Source organism: Lepidochelys kempii, chromosome 3 (genome assembly GCF_965140265.1).
Source record: "Lepidochelys kempii isolate rLepKem1 chromosome 3, rLepKem1.hap2, whole genome shotgun sequence".
In the NCBI taxonomy this organism is placed as follows: Eukaryota; Metazoa; Chordata; order Testudines; family Cheloniidae; genus Lepidochelys; species Lepidochelys kempii.
In genome coordinates, this window is record NC_133258.1 from 62,537,752 (window position 1) to 62,555,405 (window position 17,654).

The 17,654-nt window shown below is 43.6% G+C and overlaps 1 protein-coding gene across 15 annotated transcripts in view; it reads left to right on the plus strand.

Moving 5' to 3' along the window:
* The window catches only part of BCKDHB (branched chain keto acid dehydrogenase E1 subunit beta), a 298,505-nt gene that overhangs the window by 110,054 nt on the left and 170,797 nt on the right, over nt 1-17,654 (plus strand). For 2 of the 15 annotated variants that reach the window (XR_012157976.1, XR_012157977.1), the window contains exons 9-10: nt 11,836-11,890; nt 13,088-13,179. The exons of 12 other annotated variants lie outside the window; for them this stretch is intronic. Coding sequence is in view for 1 of the 3 variants with exons in the window: in XM_073336534.1 (XP_073192635.1) it covers nt 11,836-11,865 (30 nt within the window). In the remaining 2 variants the exon portion in view is untranslated. Of the gene's footprint in view, nt 1-11,835; nt 11,903-13,087; nt 13,180-17,654 lie in introns of those variants that run through there. One more of the 15 variants, XM_073336534.1, reaches the window with a different exon arrangement.

Genomic DNA, 17,654 nt, shown 5'->3' on the forward strand with positions numbered 1-17,654 from the left:
CAGTTTTATGTGAACCAGGACATATTTTTACCTGTGTTCTTCCCTAAGCCACATGCCAGTAACAGAGAGTGAATGCTCCATTCCCTGGATGTCAGGCATGCCCTAGCCTTCTACACTGAGCGCACAAAGCTGTTTTGTAAGTCACCACAGTTCTTTATTGCAATCACAGAGGGAATGAAGGGGCTTCCCATCTTGTCCCAGTGCATTTCGTTGTGGATCGTGTCCTGCATCAGAACATGCTAAGAGCTAGCTAAGATTCCAGCCCCGCTGTTGACGGCACACTCCACAAGAGCACGTTTCGTCTGCCTCATTCCTTTCAGAGGTCCCTATCCAGGACATATGCAAGGCAGCAACGCGGTCTTCCATCCACACCCTAATGTCGCACTACGCCATCACCCAACAGGCGAGGGCAGATGCAATCTTGGGCTGGGCAGCCCTGCATTCAGCAACCAGATGAACTCCGACCCCTCATCCAGGGAAACTGCTTGTGAGTCACCTATTGGAATGCACGTGAGCAATCACTCAAAGAAGAAAAAATGATTATCTACCTCTTGTAAACTGTTGTTCTTTGAGATGTGTTGCTCATGTCCATTCCAAATCCCACCCGTCTCCCCTCTGTTGGAGAATTCTGGCAAGACGGAACTGAGCAGACAGCGGGTTGACAGGGACCTATATACACCGCCATGAAGGCGCCACTCCAGCGCTGACCTGACAGGTACTGCTAGGGGAAAAACCTTCTGAGATCATGCTTGTAGCACATGCACACACCTATTGGAATGGACATGAACAACACACCTCAAAGAACAACAATTAAGAGAGGTAGGTAACCGTTTTCTCTCACAAAAAATGTTTGGGGCTTTAGTAGTTATTCAAGGTCATAGAAGTCACATAAGTTACAGTGAGAATGAGACATTTTATTTTTTGTCTGTATGGGCTACAGATGCACACCATTTAAATTCAGAATGTACAGGTATGGACTTGGTGTTAATAATTATTGCTACTTAATCATTAAAAGTAGCATTAGGACTTAAATTTTCAATTTCACTATTTAAAATGAAGTCATTTAAGTAAGATTTGTTAAATAAGAAATCTCAAACTCTAGGAATTACTTAACATAACTAAAGCTTTTGGTGAGGGCTGGGAAAAAGTGGATTAAAACTGTTAGTGCTTTGGAGACAAGCAGCAACATGTCAGGAATTTTTCTTTGCAATGGCTGACTAGTTAATCTACCTTTTGAGATGTTGTTTCTAGTTGGGAACTTTTGTACAATATCAGTGATTTAAAAATACAGCATCAACAATTCTCTAGTTTCACAAAGTTGTACTTCACAGCGGCCACTGGAGGCCTCTCTTAAACCAACTTAAACAACTGGTTTGATTTGACTTTGCACTTGCTGACTACTGTCCTGTGAGGAACTCGGAGTGTGAAATTATGCTAAATAATAATTCAGAAAAAGTTGCTGCCTAATCTCGTTGCTTTAATTTTTTTCAGGTTTCAGGGCCAGATTTAGTTCTGAAATATGTTGTCGTCTGGGCCCTAAGGCACTTGTGGTGGAAAGTTTACCTGGAAGGGGTTGTCGGTGCATTCCCGGACAGACTACCTCAGCAGGGCTCTTGTGGAATCCCAGCCATAACTGAAAGCTATACTGTGGGGGGCTAAATGTGCACTCACTGTCTGCCCTGCTCATGGCAAATCCCTCTTCTGACCATGGCAAATCAAGCGTTCAGTTTGTAGAAAGTGCTGTTGACTCTCTGTCAGAATAAAAGCAAAGAATTTGCGTCACTGCTGCGTTTTTATGTAAAGTTTTACTAATCTTAGGTATTAGGTTTCTCATGAGATAAATACTTCATCTCTTGTTTGTATGCAGTGAAGAAAACTGTCCCTTGATTCTAAAATTGGTGTTGATCAGGTCTATTCATAGGTGTTATAGTAATACAAATAATAATAATAATCAGGATGTTGGTTTCTGATAAAAGATTACTCATTATTCAGCCTGAGAATAGCAAAAATGTAAGATAAAATGTTATAAATATTGATAATGATGGCAAGAGAAATACTTTCACTTGTCTAATTAAGCTGTAACTCTGTTTTATCCTGTGAGTTGCTTGTCACAGCAAATACTTACAAACATAAATGTGTTTGTATAGAAAGCATATTACCCAGATTTGAAGGCCATCCCTTAGTTGTTTGTAAGTTTAATTGTACAGTTTAATCTTTGTGAGCAATATTTAAATAACTGAAATTGCAGCTTTTCTACACATTAGTATTTGAATGATTTGCCAAATCTAATGAAAGCTTGGAGTGATATATATCTTCTAAACCTTGTATCAGAGTTTGTGTATATTTAGTCTCAAAGCTGATTATTTTTATAATGCTTATTGTTGTTCTATGACCTAGGAAATTGTCTTCAAATCATAATTCCCTCCCCCCCCCAGAAAAGAATATATTTTTGTTTTACTTTTTATTTACTGGTTTTGTGGTTCGGTCTTAAGATGGTTTCTTTACACTATTAGTATGATGCTTTTATTTTAATATAATCTGACCCTTTGAAGAAATGAAGTTACTGTTCAGTTATTCAGTAGAAATTCTAATATATCAATAAATTAGCAGAAGACTGTTGTGTGGTAGAAGGTATTCAGAAGCTGAATTTTTAGTGTATGTATTTTATATTAAATATTTGCTGCTACTTTATAAATCACAAAACCATTTAAAAATACTGTTTATTTTCCCAGGCACCATGACTTCAGGAAGCACATGTTTTCCTTCTACATTATCCTAGCCATGGATGCTTTCAAGCACTAGAGATTAGATTGGGTGGATTTTCTCTGTTCCAGAATTTTGAGTAATATGGGCTTAATCCAAAAACCATTCAAGCCAATGGAACAACTCCCAGTTTACTTCACTGGTCTTTGGATTAGACCCTACATGAGATTATCTGGTTGTTCTAAACATGTTGATTTGTATTGAAATGTCTGTTTTAGTAGAAAGAAAAGGAGTACTTGTGGCACCTTAGAGACTAACCAATTTATTTGAGCATGAGCTTTCGTGAGCTACAGCTCACTTCATCGGATGCATACCGTGGAAACTGCAGTAGACATTATATACACAGAGAGACCATGAAACAATACCCCCTCCCACCCCACTGTCCTGCTGGTAATAGCTTATCTAAAGTGATCATCAGGTTGGTCCATTTCCAGCACAAATCCAGGTAGACTGTTCAATCCAGACAAAGATTGAATCATCTCAGTGTTTTCTAATTGAGGGCACCCAATTCTCCCCAGCACCACCACAGGCACAGTAGTTAAAACTGCAAGCTTTGGGCATGAAGTGAGGTTGAGAATGTTCAGGTGAATTGGGTCATTGGCAGAAGGTGAGATCATTTAGCATTTTCAAGTGTGCTTCTTAGATAGTAGAGTTATGCAATACATAACCCTGAAGAGTTGTGTTACTTACATAATTGATTGCACATCATTTCTAAAGATGTTATTTTTTAAATCCTTCCAGTCTCTAGGCTGCTTATAGCATTGGTCAAAAAAGTGCCAAGAACATCCTTAGTGTTCCTTGTCATTCTCTCCTTTTGAATTGGCTGTACCAAAAAAATTGTAAACTAAGCTGAAGCCTTGTGGATCTGTTAGTTAATAATATCAGAGGGGTAGCTGTGTTAGTCTGCATCCGCAAAAACAATGAGAGGTTTCAGAGGAACAGCCGTGTTAGTCTGTATTCGCAAAAAGAAAAGGAGTACTTGTGGCACCTTAGAGACTAACCAATTTATTTGAGCATGAGCTTTCGTGAGCTACAGCTCACTTCATCAGATGTTTACCGTGGCTGCTGCAGTTTCCACGGTAAACATCTGATGAAGTGAGCTGTAGCTCACGAAAGCTCATGCTCAAATAAATTGGTTAGTCTCTAAGGTGCCACAAGTACTCCTTTTCTTTTTTTAAAAACAATGAGGAGTCCGGTGGTACGTTAAAGACTAACAGATTTATTTGGGTATAAGCTTTCGTGGGTAAAAACCCACTTCAGATGCATGGAGTGAAAAATTAGTTTTCAAATGAGTTGTAGCTCTGCAGTTTCCCTTTGAAGTCTGTTTTTGAAGTTGTTTTGTTGAAGGATGGCTACTTTTAAATCTGTTGTTGACTGTCCAGGGAGACTGAAGTGTTCTCCTACTGGCTTTTGTTTGTCACCATTCCTGATGTCTGATTTGTGTCCATTTATTCTCTTACGTAGAGACTGTCCGGTTTGGCCAATATACATGGCAGAGGGGCATTGCTGGCACATGATGGCATATATCACATTAGTAGATGTGCAGGTGAATGAGCCCCTGATGGTGTGGCTGATGTGGTTGGGTCCTCTGATGTTGCTATAGTAGACATGGACAGAGTAGGCAATGGGGTTTGTTATAGGGATTGGTTCGTGGGTTAATGTTTCTGTGATGTGGTGTGTAGTTGCTGGTGAATATTTGCTTCAGGTTGGAGGGCTGTCTGTAAGCAAGAACTGGCCTGCCTCCCAAGGTCTTTGAGAGTGAGGGATCGTTTTCCAGGATAGGCTGTAGATCTCTGATGATGTGGTGGAGAAGATATAGCTGGGGGCTGTATGTGATGGCCAGTGGTGTTCTGTTATTTTCCTTGTTGGACCTGTCCTGTAGTAGGTGACTTATGGGTACCCATCTTGCTCTGCCAATCTGTTTCCTCACTTCCCCAGGTGGGTATTATAGTTTTAAGAATGCTTGATAAAGATCTTGTAGGTGTTTGTCTCTGAGGGATTGGAGCAAATGTGGTTGTATCTTAGGGTTTGGCTGTAGACAATGGATCGTGTGATGTGCACTGGATGGAAGCTGGAGGCATGTAGGTAAGAATAGCAGTCAGTAGGTTTCCGGTATAGGATGGTGTTTGTGACCATCACTTATTTGCACTGCAGTGTCCAGGAAGTGGATCTCATGTGGTTAATGTGGCTCTGGACCGAAACGGTCAAGATAATTGTGATTTTTGTGTTTAACCTTATCTGTTAATGCAAAGAGGAAGAAAATAGTTCACAGGTGGATTATTCTCTTCAGTAAGAAATTATGGGCTCGATTCTTCTGTCCACTGAGCATTGCTGAAAGGTGGGGACAGCCAAATGCTAGCACTGGGCACTTGCAATTTGCTATACATTTGAGTAGAGAGACTGCTGGAGAGGGTGCAGTCGTGCACCCACAAATGTCAGCTATACGAGTGCTTAACCGTGTGAGCGAACGTTGACACCTGCACTGAAATGAGCACTCCTGAGCAGGAGGGAAAGCACTAGAGGTAGGAGACGGAGATGGGGTGGCCAAAGCACAGTGCCCAAATGCAATCCTGTGAAGGCAAACTCCATGGAAAGGATTTTCATTTGTCTACTCCACTTGGGAGTAGTGGTTTTCTCAAGTGTGCTCCAGAGCTGCACTTTGAAGAATCTGAGAGCCGGGGTAGCCCTGAGGGCCAGCCGCTAATACCAAAATATGTCTAAGTATTCTAAGGGAATGATATCTATTGCCCACAGGCAGCTGTTCAATGCTTATGACTGTTAGCCGACGGCCAAGGATGTTTGGTGAGGTGCCAGCTATGCCCGTTTATACCATCCGTGACTTTAACCGCTAGGACGCACTGTCCCTTTGCGGCGGGCAGCCCGGGCTAGGCTGACGGATGCCCCAAGGTCCTAACCACCCGTGACTTTAACTGCTAGAGCTCAGAGCTCCTTCGCAGCGGGCAGTCAATACTGACTGACAGGTGCCCCAATGGCAGCACTAAGAGCCTCTCCACACCCGTGACTTTAACTGCTAGAGCTCAGAGCTCCTTCGCAGCGGGCAGCCAGGATTGACTGACAGGTGCCCCAAGAGTTTGCCCCGTGGAGGCGGCAAAACTCAACGCTAGGCTCTTAGTACTCTCACCTAATGGCCAGGCTTTAGAGCCAAAACGGCTGAGGTTCTTTAATTGTGTTGGCTGCTTTATAGTAAACCAGAGAAAACAAGTCAGGCTTATGCACAAATGGTTACCAAAATTTATTAAGCTAGATTCTAATCATGTGGTTACAAAATTGCTAGTGCCTACTTATTTAAATGTAGAGATGTTACACACACAAACAAGTTACAAAACTGAAGCCACAATCCCAAAGAAAGAAAACAAAGTATAGAGCTCTATTTCAAAATATGTGTACACTAAAGATAGGAGATCAGGTGTGGGTGCTTCTTACCCTCCTTGCATCTCTCGATTCCAGCGGTGCCAAGCCAGGATCGGTCACTCAATTCCGTGGAAAGACGAATAAGGGACAAGGCGTAGGGACCCTCTTAGCTGCAGAAGCCTTGGGAGGCTGTCACTTATCTGACCAGCAGATAGATAGTGAAAAGCACTCAAAAATCATGGTGCTGTAGGTCCCCTACTTATACCTCTGTACTCCTTTATTCTCTTTCTCCTTTCTTATGCCAAATTGAGGCTGGTCTGTCGGGGTGACGCCAGCTTTCGCAAGAGTAGTTTACACTTGCAAAGAAGAGAAACAATAAGTTTCGACTACTGGACATTTCTTTTATCAGGGTAAATATTTTCCCACCTAGGATGTTGGTGTGTGTGCATCACGCTATTTAGTAGGGGCTAAGAGCCATGTCTGTCACAGGGCCTCTGCCTGCTGTGAGCTTAATCGTCGTATCTGTTCCCAGAGGCACATTGTAGCAGCACACCTGTGCTTTCACAGCTTCAAAGGCTGTGCTGGAATATATGTTAAGTGCCCTGTTCCGGCTTCCTCCTGTGTTTCCAGCAATGCTGGTCTGAGTGGGGGGGGCGGGGGGCGGCTGTCTGGCTACAATGACGTACAATTGTGCTTTTGCTGGCCCACCAACTTGAAGTTCCCACTCCCCTCAGCTTACTTCACCTTATTGGACTGTGACAAATGGAACATCAAGCTTAGCAACCATGACTGTGCACTCTCATTGCACCCACCAAAGGCACCCTCCTAGTATTGAACCCGGTAGTTGCAGTGTAGGTATCTCAGGATCAGAATTACATATGCCTTGGCCAGAAGCTACTGTTCTCTACCGTTTCACACTGCTTCTAAGGTTTTGTGGTAAATCAATGCCTATGTCTATAAAATGACATTATAGTTGTACCACTTGTGCTATTAGAGTTAAGTTTGTCACTGTTTCCATTGTAAACTCCTATTTTAGGTTTAATAAAAAGTACGCTCCAGGCTACTAGGCTTACAAGGGCAGCACTCTAGAACTATTTTTTTAAAGTAGACTGCCACTTTTGAGCCAGGAGTGTGGAATATTAAAATTTTGATGATTCAGATTACTATTTGAGTTATAGAAATGCAAAAAGGCTTTGAGTTGAAACCTTGCAGACCATTAATACATTTCTGGCTGCTTTAGGAAAATTTTTTAAAATGATTGAGTTGTTTGAACTAAGATCAGTGTGGTGGGGCAGTGCCCTACCCCCATGCCAGATTGGGCTACAACAGGCCAGAGTGGCTGCGCAAGGCGGCAGCCAATCAGGGAGGGTCTGTTAGAGAGCCAGTCAGAGCCAGTATGACAGCCAGCCAATCAGGGCTAGGCTAGGCCCTATATAAAGGCTGCCCAGAAAGGGAGCAGGCAGTCTCTCCCAGACCTTCAGAGGGTGAAGGTCTGTCTCCTGTGTGAAGGGACTAGCACCAGGGACAGCGCAGGCTGGGGGAGCAGAAGGGAACTCCTGTCCGGTACCGGGCTGCGGGCCCTGAGAAAAAGGGCCTAGCCGGTGCGAAGGGGAAATGGCCCAGGGCAAGAGATGGACAAAGGGAGAGAAGGAGGGCAGACAGGAAGGCTGCTGCCAAAGGGTCCCTGGGTTGGGACCCAGAGTAGAGGGCGGGCCTGGGTCCTCTTCCCCCTTGCACTTCCACCTGGCCATTTGGAGTGGCCATCATGGACTGCATCAGACCCCTGCCAAAAGGGGTTAGACTTTGGAGTGTGATTGGCCATTGTGGCGGGGGCAAAGAGAAGGACTGCTGATAACACCAAACCCCCAGAAGGGGTTGAGAGCGGAGCAGTGGGCACTGCTGGAGGGCAGCGTCCTGAAGAGGACGCCGCAAGCTGGGAGCAACGTGGGCCGAGACGCCAGTCTAGGGCGAGAGACGGATGGGACACCACCGGTAGCTCAGTTCATGAGGAGTGCCCTCTAATTCTCAGAGTGAACAGCAGGAGGCGCTGCGGTGGTGAGTCCCAACCCTGTCACAATCAGTTTTGTACATGGGTGCTTAATTTAACCTCCTCCCCCAATGGAAATTCCATAGGAGTTTTTAACATTGAAATTTTCAGGTCTAGTCTTTCGTGGATCTATTTACAAATTGTGCATAAGGAAGGATTATGCCTGAGTACAGAGAGCGATATGCATCTGTACATAATTCCTGTCACACAGGTTGTCATAAATATAAAGGGAAGGGTAAACCCCTTTGAAATCCCTCCTGGCCAGGGGAAAGCTCCTCTCACCTGTAAAGGGTTAAGAAGCTAAAGGTAACCTCGCTGGCACCTGACCAAAATGACCAATGAGGAGACAAGATACTTTCAAAAGCTGGGAGGAGGGAGAGAAACAAAGGGTCTGTGTCTGTCTGTTGCTGGGTCTTTGCCGGGGATAGACCAGGAATGGAGTCTTAGAACTTTTAGTAAGTAATCTAGCTAGGTATGTGCTAGATTATGATTTCTTTAAATGGCTGAGAAAAGAATTGTGCTGAATAGAATAACTATTTCTGTCTGTGTATCTTTTTTGTAACTTAAGGTTTTGCCTAGAGGGGTTCTCTATGTTTTTGAATCTAATTACCCTGTAAGATATCTACCATCCTGATTTTACAGGGGGGATTTCCTTATTTCTATTTACTTCTATTTTTTTATTAAAAGTCTTCTTGTAAAAAACTGAATGCTTTTTCATTGTTCTCAGATCCAAGGGTTTGGGTCTGTGGTCACCTATGCAAATTGGTGAGGCTTTTTTATCCAACATTTCCCAGGAAAGGGGGGGTGCAAGTGTTGGGAGGATTGTTCATTGTTCTTAAGATCCAAGGGTCTGGGTCTGTAGTCACCTAGGCAAATTGGTGAGGCTTTTTACCAAACCTTGTCCAGGAAGTGGGGTGCAGGGTTTTGGGAAGTATTTTGGGGGGAAGGACGCGTCCAAACAGCTCTTCCCCAGTAACCAGTATTAGTTTGGTGGTGGTAGCGGCCAGTCCAAGGACAACGGGTGTAATATTTTGTACCTTGGGGAAGTTTTGACCTAAGCTGGTAAAGATAAGCTTAGGAGGTTTTTCATGCAGGTCCCCACATCTGTACCCTAGAGTTCAGAGTGGGGGAGGAACCTTGACACAGGTAATGTAGTCTGTGGGTTAGTGGGAAAAGAGATTGATCTTCCAGATCAGTAAAAGTTTTTTTTTTAATAATTATAATGTATCAATAAACAGCAATCTGAGCAGCACTTACATAACATGTCATGTCATGCCAGGCCAGAGTCAAAAATCTATTTTTACAGAAAGGTATCTGTATGTGTGTTTGACTTTTCTTTTTTTCATTTGCACTAGAACTGGTTGAAAATTTTGATGAAAAATAGAGCAACATTTTTGTGATTAAACAAAAGAAGAAAGGGGTCCTAATCCTTATCTGGGTCTCTGGATAATGAGGAGACCGTGTGGACCAGCTAAGGAAGGAATTATGTGAGGGGAGGTGGGTGTTTTGGGAAAAACTCAGGAAGCTTTTCCTTGATATTCAGCCTATACTTTGTGTTCTAATTTCATCCTGTTATTTTGGGTGGAATAAATTGGCTTAATTTGTAATAAATTATTCTCCCTACATGGCATTTCCACTCCTGAGATATCTGTAGATGTTTGTCCTCTTCCCCTATAATAGTAATTACTAAGTCAAACTACACTTATTTAAATGTTAGTACTTTCCTTATTAGTCATGACTCCAGTTTAACAGTAATCCCTGGAGTCAGTGGATGTAAAAGGGCTATTAACCTTTATGACTCTGACCCAAGTGATGTAGTCTAGTTTAAAAATATATTCATAGTATTGAAATTGTGTTATGCCGGATAATTGCTTCATGGCATTTTCTTAGTTTAATGTAAATGCATTTTCTTAGTTTAATGTAAGTGTTTTTTCTTAATTTAGCAATAAGTATTGATGAGCCTACTGTGAGGACAGTCTGAACTGTTGATGATTATGTTACATAAAACATAGGAACGTTGAAGCCTTTTAAGATCTATTATCAAATCCAAGACTAATTGGTACTACCCATGAATATAAAACTTATCTTATCGTTATGATACTTTATTTTATTACCAGTGAAGAACATTTATGTATGATAATACTTAGTACTATATCTTACAAAAGAGTATCTTTGTCTTTACAAGAGTGAATGAGGAAGATGCACATTGGTGAACATTCTACTTGCAATAAAACAGAAACAGATAATTAGAATACTAAAGACAATGAAAATTACCCTCTTTCTGGGTATGCAATTACACATAATGGGGAAAGAGGTTACTTTCATGCTCAATTGAGAATTGGGCATACAGGGAAAAAAAGACTTCTGATTGTATTTTGTCACATTATGTCCACATTATTAATTATTATTATTATTTATTTTTTGGTCCCAGTTACAGGACAAACTACTTCATCTTGTAATCATTGCATAACCATGTTAGTGTAAATACTTTTGCCATACCACAGACTTACCTGATTTTATATTTAATACTGCGCAGGCATTGTCTCATATCCAGAATACTTAACATATAAATAAAAAGATACATTGACATATATTACATTGCAAACTCAATATAAAGCAAAATGATCAAGAATCCTGGTTCCTATATAATAACGTTCTTTCTAATTGAATAATTACATAAAGATTTTAAAATTCTCTGCACAGGGTTGTAAGTTACCAGTTCACAAACACAGTGGAAATGCACTGATGGTCATTTGTCAGGCACCATTTTACCGAAGCCATGGTAGCCACCTGGAGTGGCAGGTGGCATTTTACATCCTAACATTTTCAAATGATCATTTTCTTGAGCCAACATGAAGAGTGTGTATAAGGCACAAGTCAGTGTCTCCATGTTATAAATACTCTTCAGGACACTTGTATGCAGTAGCATGTTGCCCATGGTACTGTACAGAGAGACTGAGGGGACGGTCCCTGCCCCCAGTAGCTTGAAATCTAAGGGACCAACTCTGCATTTGAGTCAACAGGACTTGGAGGCTCTCAATAACTCGCAGGAAGTGGTCTGAAACTTGCAAGATCACAATCCAAATGCTAATCTTACATCTCAGGCCTAGTATTCTACATTGTTCTCTGCTGCTTTCGCTCTACCGGTGGTGCCAGCCTTGACATTCTATTCCTCTACCTTCTTTCTAGCTGCCCTTCGCTTGGAATACTTTCTTGTTCGGTTGTGCCAGGCCACTATGCTCTCTTAATTCAAATAGTTCATTCAGATAAATCTCTTATAACAGGCCTACAATAATTTTTTTAATATTAGCGACTATAAAATATTTTAAAAACTCTAGTAATTTAACCACCAGGACATGTACACAACTAGTTTAGTAACTGCATGATTTTGAAGATATTTCTTCCTTCTTCATATCCTCTTCCTACTATTCATTATCCCCACAGATCACATCACATCTGACATTTAGATTGTTTACTCTTCCATCAGGGAGCTTGTCTTTCCATTTGTGCTGTGCACACCTATGGGTGCTTTCAGATACAGGGATAGATGACATGGGGCAAGGTGGAGCAAGAGAGGTTTTACATAAATGAGATTATGAGGTGGTTTGAGTTGTAATGTACATGCCATGTTTCCTTTTTTACCCTTTTAATAGGTTGGCATGAAATCCATGGAGAAACTATAATGGAAAAGATTTAAATAGCTGAACAGTAAGTTACATGTAATGTACGTTAATATTGCTCATCTCTCTGTCACTGCAATAGGAATATTTTGTGGCAGAGCTGACCAAACTTTCAATGAAGCATATATGCACTTGGAACGTAACATTTTAAAAAACAAACAGTATACCATTCAGGGACCAATCTCCGAATATTATTTGTTTATTGTACTATGTTCAAGGTTAGGCTTTATGGCAGCAGATAGTGCTAATTTGAATATCTCCCTATGAACAGTATAAATGTGTGACACCATTGTCACTGGAAACTAACATCCACATGTACAGTAACCTCTTCCATGCTGTATTGCCATATAAAACATACAGATCAGAGGCCTCCTCACAAGGTAGTTTCTCTCAAATACAATACCCAAGAAATCAAGTGACCATATTTTTCAAAATAAAAAATGGAGACACTTTTTTGTGGGTCACAATATAACAATACAGAAGACAAAAGCCTTTTAAAAAAAAGGATGCTGATGTCACATCAGCTGCTGAATCAACAGACACACCTCTTTCTCGAGTGGAGGATTTTTTTCCCTTAGGAACACTGTTTTGAATGAGTTTATCTCAAAATACTGAACAAGTCTCATTGGTCCCTTCCGGCCTTGGAATCTATGTGATCACCACCTCTATAACACCAGCCATAGAACTTCTCTCAAAATAATTCCTGGATTAAGTATATCTTTTAGAAAAATATCCAATCTTGATTTAAAAATTCAGTGATGGAGAACCCACCATGAACCTCGGTAAATTGTTCAAATGGTTAATTACTCTTACTGTTAAAAATGTACGCCTTGTGACTCTTCATGTTGAACAAGAGAACAGCTTTGATAATATCTGTATTAATTTGACTTTTCACTCCAAACACTATTTGGCACACTGAACACATCTTTCACTGGGCTGTTTGTTCTGGTATACAGAGGGAATTCTACTCAGAACAGCAATATATATTGAGTACCCATTAAAAAAAGGTTTGATTGATGAAAATGAAAAGCCAGGACATTTCCAGGGGCCAAGAGAAGTCCATGGCTCACTGACATTTTGTGGAAAAACTGGGACTGTCTCAGTAAAACCAAGACGTGGATTACTTTACAATATCTTTGTAACACTAAATACCTCTCTCATGATTAAGGATATGATCTGATCACATAGGTTACGTGACTTTAACAGATGTCTCTGGCTTTTTCAGCTCCAGCTGTCAGCCCTTTGGGTGCGGCAGGACACAGAGAGGGAGCGCTACCTCCACCCCTGATTCACCTCAGCAGGCCACCCAGCCTGTAGGTCAGTCAACATCAACACCTTCCTGCCAAGTGCTGGCTCCTTCCCCAGAGACTAGTGCAGGCGCCTTCCATAGGGGCCCATTCCTTAGTTCCTGCCTAGGGCCCCAACATGTCTAATGCCAGCCCTGAGCAACAATAACTCAGGTTGTTACATGTGGCCTTTGTGGAATTTCACACACAAAAGTCACCCATCTTTTAAAAGTGATTAATTTGAAGTAAGACTAGGAGAACAGCAGATCTACCAAGTGCAAATCAGCTTAGAAAGTTTTACTTACCCAAAGTGTGTGACTATTGTATTGAAGAATTAAAGGAAAAGTTGCAGTCCTATTAAGGAATTAGCATTGTGGCAGATGAAACTACCATTGCTGAAGATAGGTTTGTGCTTAACATTCTTGCTGTCCCTGTTCCAACAAGTAGTGATAATGCAGACACTTCAGATGCAGGTGAAGACAAGTTGGATGTTTTTTTATTACATTGTGACATTTTGGAAGCAGTCAATTTTAAAACAGTCAGCAATGCAATAAGGGAAACTGCTGAAAAATTCGCAATACCATTTGATTGCATTACTGCATTTGTTACTGATAATGCCACATACATGGGGAAAGTTTGGGATTGAGGTTTAAAATCTTTGTTTTTAAATGCTATGTACCTTACATGCCTGGCACATTTGCTTAATCTTGTGGGTGATCTGTGGAGGAAGATACTTTTGAAAGTAAATTAATTCATTGTGGCTGTAAAACGTGCTTTCACTGCCTATCCTGCTGGAAAAGCCCAGTTACACATTTCTAATGGAAAGAGGGAAAAGTCCTTCCATCCCACCAACCCCCATAATAACCAAACGGAACAGCTGCTTCAATGCAGCTGAACATATTGAGGATTAATTTTCAATTTTTTACAGAGGAGACTGGTCGTAGTACTAGTTCAAATGTTCAAGAGATTGATTTTTGCCAATCTGAAGCAGTTATTGAAGACCTCCAGGCTCTAAAAGAGTTCGCAGGCCAAATCATGAACACACTTAGTTTATGAAGAGCCCTCAATTGTAAACAATATGCAAGTAATAAATGACATGCATGATTTTGTTTTGTGAACAGAGAGCTCATCTGGAATTATATTGTTTGTAGGAAGCCAAAGACTCATGTTACCTTGACAACCATGGGTAGACAGCTTTGCTGTATTTCCCTCTCTGGGTTCCATTGTATTTCCTCACAGAGATTCAGTAGTTTCTGGCAGGTTGATGTATTTCAATTATTATTCCTCTGTGCAGAGCTGGCCTGAACATTTTTGGTTGTGCCTCAAAAATCCAAGGACCTATGGCCATGAGTATTATATGTCCCAGAGTCCAAATTTTAAACCCTTTCGAAAAAATCAGTTTGCACATGGTTAGTAGAGACTAGTACTGGCCATGCTCATTCCAGCGGTTGCAGGGGCTAAGCAGGATTTTCCCTGCAATTGCTGCTGTGCCACCAGTCACAGGAATTGAAATCAGGGAGATTGTATTTCCTGTGGTCTCAATGGTACCTCTGCTTTCCCAAGAATTTTGTGGTTTTGTCTATTTTTTTTTTCCTTCTGTGGAATGCCAAGTTTGAAAATATTGTGGGTCTATTTGAAAGTTGTATAATAGCCACTGGAAAAGGAATGGGTATATGTTCTATTTCTTTATTGTCTAACATTCATGCTTTGATTCTGCAAATTAGAAGTTATAAGAGCATTTACTTTGTTCATATTTTCTAGAGTGGAGTAGTAGGAGAAGCTGGTAGGATGTTATAAACTCCTGTTTCTGATATGAAGTCTATGAGACAAGGTGGGACCAACCTCTGTTGATGAGAGAGCCTAGCTTTCGAGGTTACATAGAGCTTTTCTTAAGGTCTGGGAAATGTGTTCTGGGAGTACATCTACATGGGGATAAAAGCCCGTGGCATAGCTGTGGCCAGCCCAGGTCAACTGACAGGCTCACAGAGCTTGGCTGTGGGATTAAAAATTGCTGTGTCAATGTTTGGACTGGAGCCTGAGCTCTGGGACCTTCCACCCTCACAGGGTCCCTGAGCTTGGGCTTCAGCCTCAACCCACATGACTACACAGCATTTTCAGCCCAGGGGCCCAAGCCCCGCAAGACTGAGTCAGCTGACCTGGGCCAGCTGCAGGGGTTTTATCCCTAGGTAGACATACCCAAAGTGTCACAGCTAAATACAAGCTGGAACAGATTGTTTCGAATAAGTATACAAAACGATCACTCTATATCTGTCCTCTCAGTGGTTATTCTCAAAGGAAACCTGCTCAACGCCTTCAGATGATGAACCTGGGAGCTTAAATTCATAAGTTTGCTAGACTGGATAAGACACTGGATTTATGGCTTATTTCAACAATCAATATCCCACTAACTAACCCTTCCCCCCAGCCTTTCTCCCCCCCCCCCCTTATGACTGGAGAGGTGTTAAAGGGACAGTTCACTTTGAACAGTCCCTTGAAATATACGTTTACTTACACAAACAATCTTTTCCACGTTGTATTTAGCTGTGTCCCTTTTGAGGCTATGTCTACACTACACCCTATGTCAGCATAATTTATATTGCTCACAGGTGTGAATAAACCACCCCCTGAGTGACATAAATTCTTCGAGTACTTGTTCACGTCCATTCCACATTAGGGGTGTGCGTGCCACATGCACGAGCATCGGAACCTTTTTACTTTAGCGGCTCCCGGCGGGCCCCCCAAGTGGCGCCACTGCACCGTGCATATATACCCCTGCCGGCCCGACCCCCTCCAGTTCCTTCTTACCGTCCGGAGTGGCGTTGGAACGACCTCTCTCATAGAAGAGCAGTCCCCTAGCCTTTAGAGTAGCTGTTATCAGTTAGTTTACATACAGATTATGGACACTTAAGTCATTAGGTGCTTGGAGGCCTCCAGCACCTGCCCTGGCTCACAGCTTCAAGGCTTGCACCACGTGCCGCAAACCTATGCCAGTTAGTGACCCCCATGACTTGTGTCTACATTGCCTGGGGGACGGACATCAGACTGAAAGGTGTAGGATTTGCAAGGCGTTTAAGTCAAGGACAAGGAAAGAAAGAGACTTTCGCCTAAGGCAACTGTTGATGGAGGCCGCATTGCAGCTGCTGGGCCCGGAGCGCCCGACGCTGGCTCAGGCTTCCTCGGTGCGTAGTGCCCCGGAGCCGTCGGGAGACCTGCCAACGGCTAAGCACCGTAAACTGTCAGCCTCGGAGCGCCAGGCTAGGCCCCAGCACTGATCATCCTCCCCGGTGTGGCCCCCGGCGCAGCCTAAAGGAAGGCGCGGTCGTTCCCCGCACAGGAGGCTGGTGCCTCCCAAGGCCCCGAGCGCTGACAAGAGCGGGAAGGCTGCGGTACTGGTGCTGACACAGGCAGTCCCGGCAGCACAAGCCCCACCGAGCCCAGACCTAAGTGAGCTCAGTGCGGACAATGGGCTCGAGGGCATAACATGCCTGGCACCTTTTGAGGCTGCAAAGGACCTCATCGAGCTATCGGCAGCGAGCCCCCTCCCGTATGGGGAGAACCCTCTGGCGTCCATGCCTCAGGTGCCGTCGAGGGGTAAGCCGGCAATGGTGTGCCGCTCGAGGACACCGTCCCGGCACCGTTCCCGGAGTTGGTCCTGGTTGAGCTCCGACACTGCAGACTCGCACTTGCCCGTGGCCCAGAAGGAGGTTGCAGCACCGGCAGCGGATCGACGCGAAGAAGCACCAGAAAGGGCATGCCGCTCTCCGGCACCGCCCAGAGACTGGCACCGGGAGGAGTCGAGATGGCCCTCACCATAGGTCTCCCACAGACGGTCCTGGTCCAGGGAACACCGGCCCCGATCCCGGTCCCGGGGATACCGGTACTGCTCTCGGTCCTGCTCAGCCAGGAGGCACTCGTTCTCCTGCTGGCGCAGATTGTTGGCACCGCCATGGCCTTTGCGATCAGTGTTGCCGCGGTCCAGCTCTGGCCGCTATAGCTACCTGCACCGGGGCCTGGAAAGCAGGGACCCTCAAGGGAGCTGGCAACCTCAATGGGGGCCACCAGGCCATAGGCCCAGGGGGTCCAGAAGGGCCAATCAGGAGCGCCTAGGGACCCCATCCAGGGCAAGTTACTCGGTGCAGCGGTCCTGGTCCCCTCACCGATGCCAGACTGTGCCGGAGGCAATAGTATCCAGGCCTCCAACATAGACCAGAGAGTCTGGCACCGAGCCCAGTGCCGTCCCATGGACTCCTGCCCCGGCTTGAGCTGGAGGCCCCTCCCACGGGAGATGAGGAACAGGAGGACCAACCAGAGGGGGTCGAGAAGCTGCTAACCAGATTAATAGGATTTAGGTGGCAAGGCTATGACAGATACAGAGGCAGCAGTGGGAGTGACCCATGTAGCGGAAGACACAATGAGGATGACTGGATGTGGAAGCTGTGGTATGTACATGATCATGGAAGGGGCACCTGGTAAGAGTTTTGTCTGTATGAAATGCTGTCTGATAGA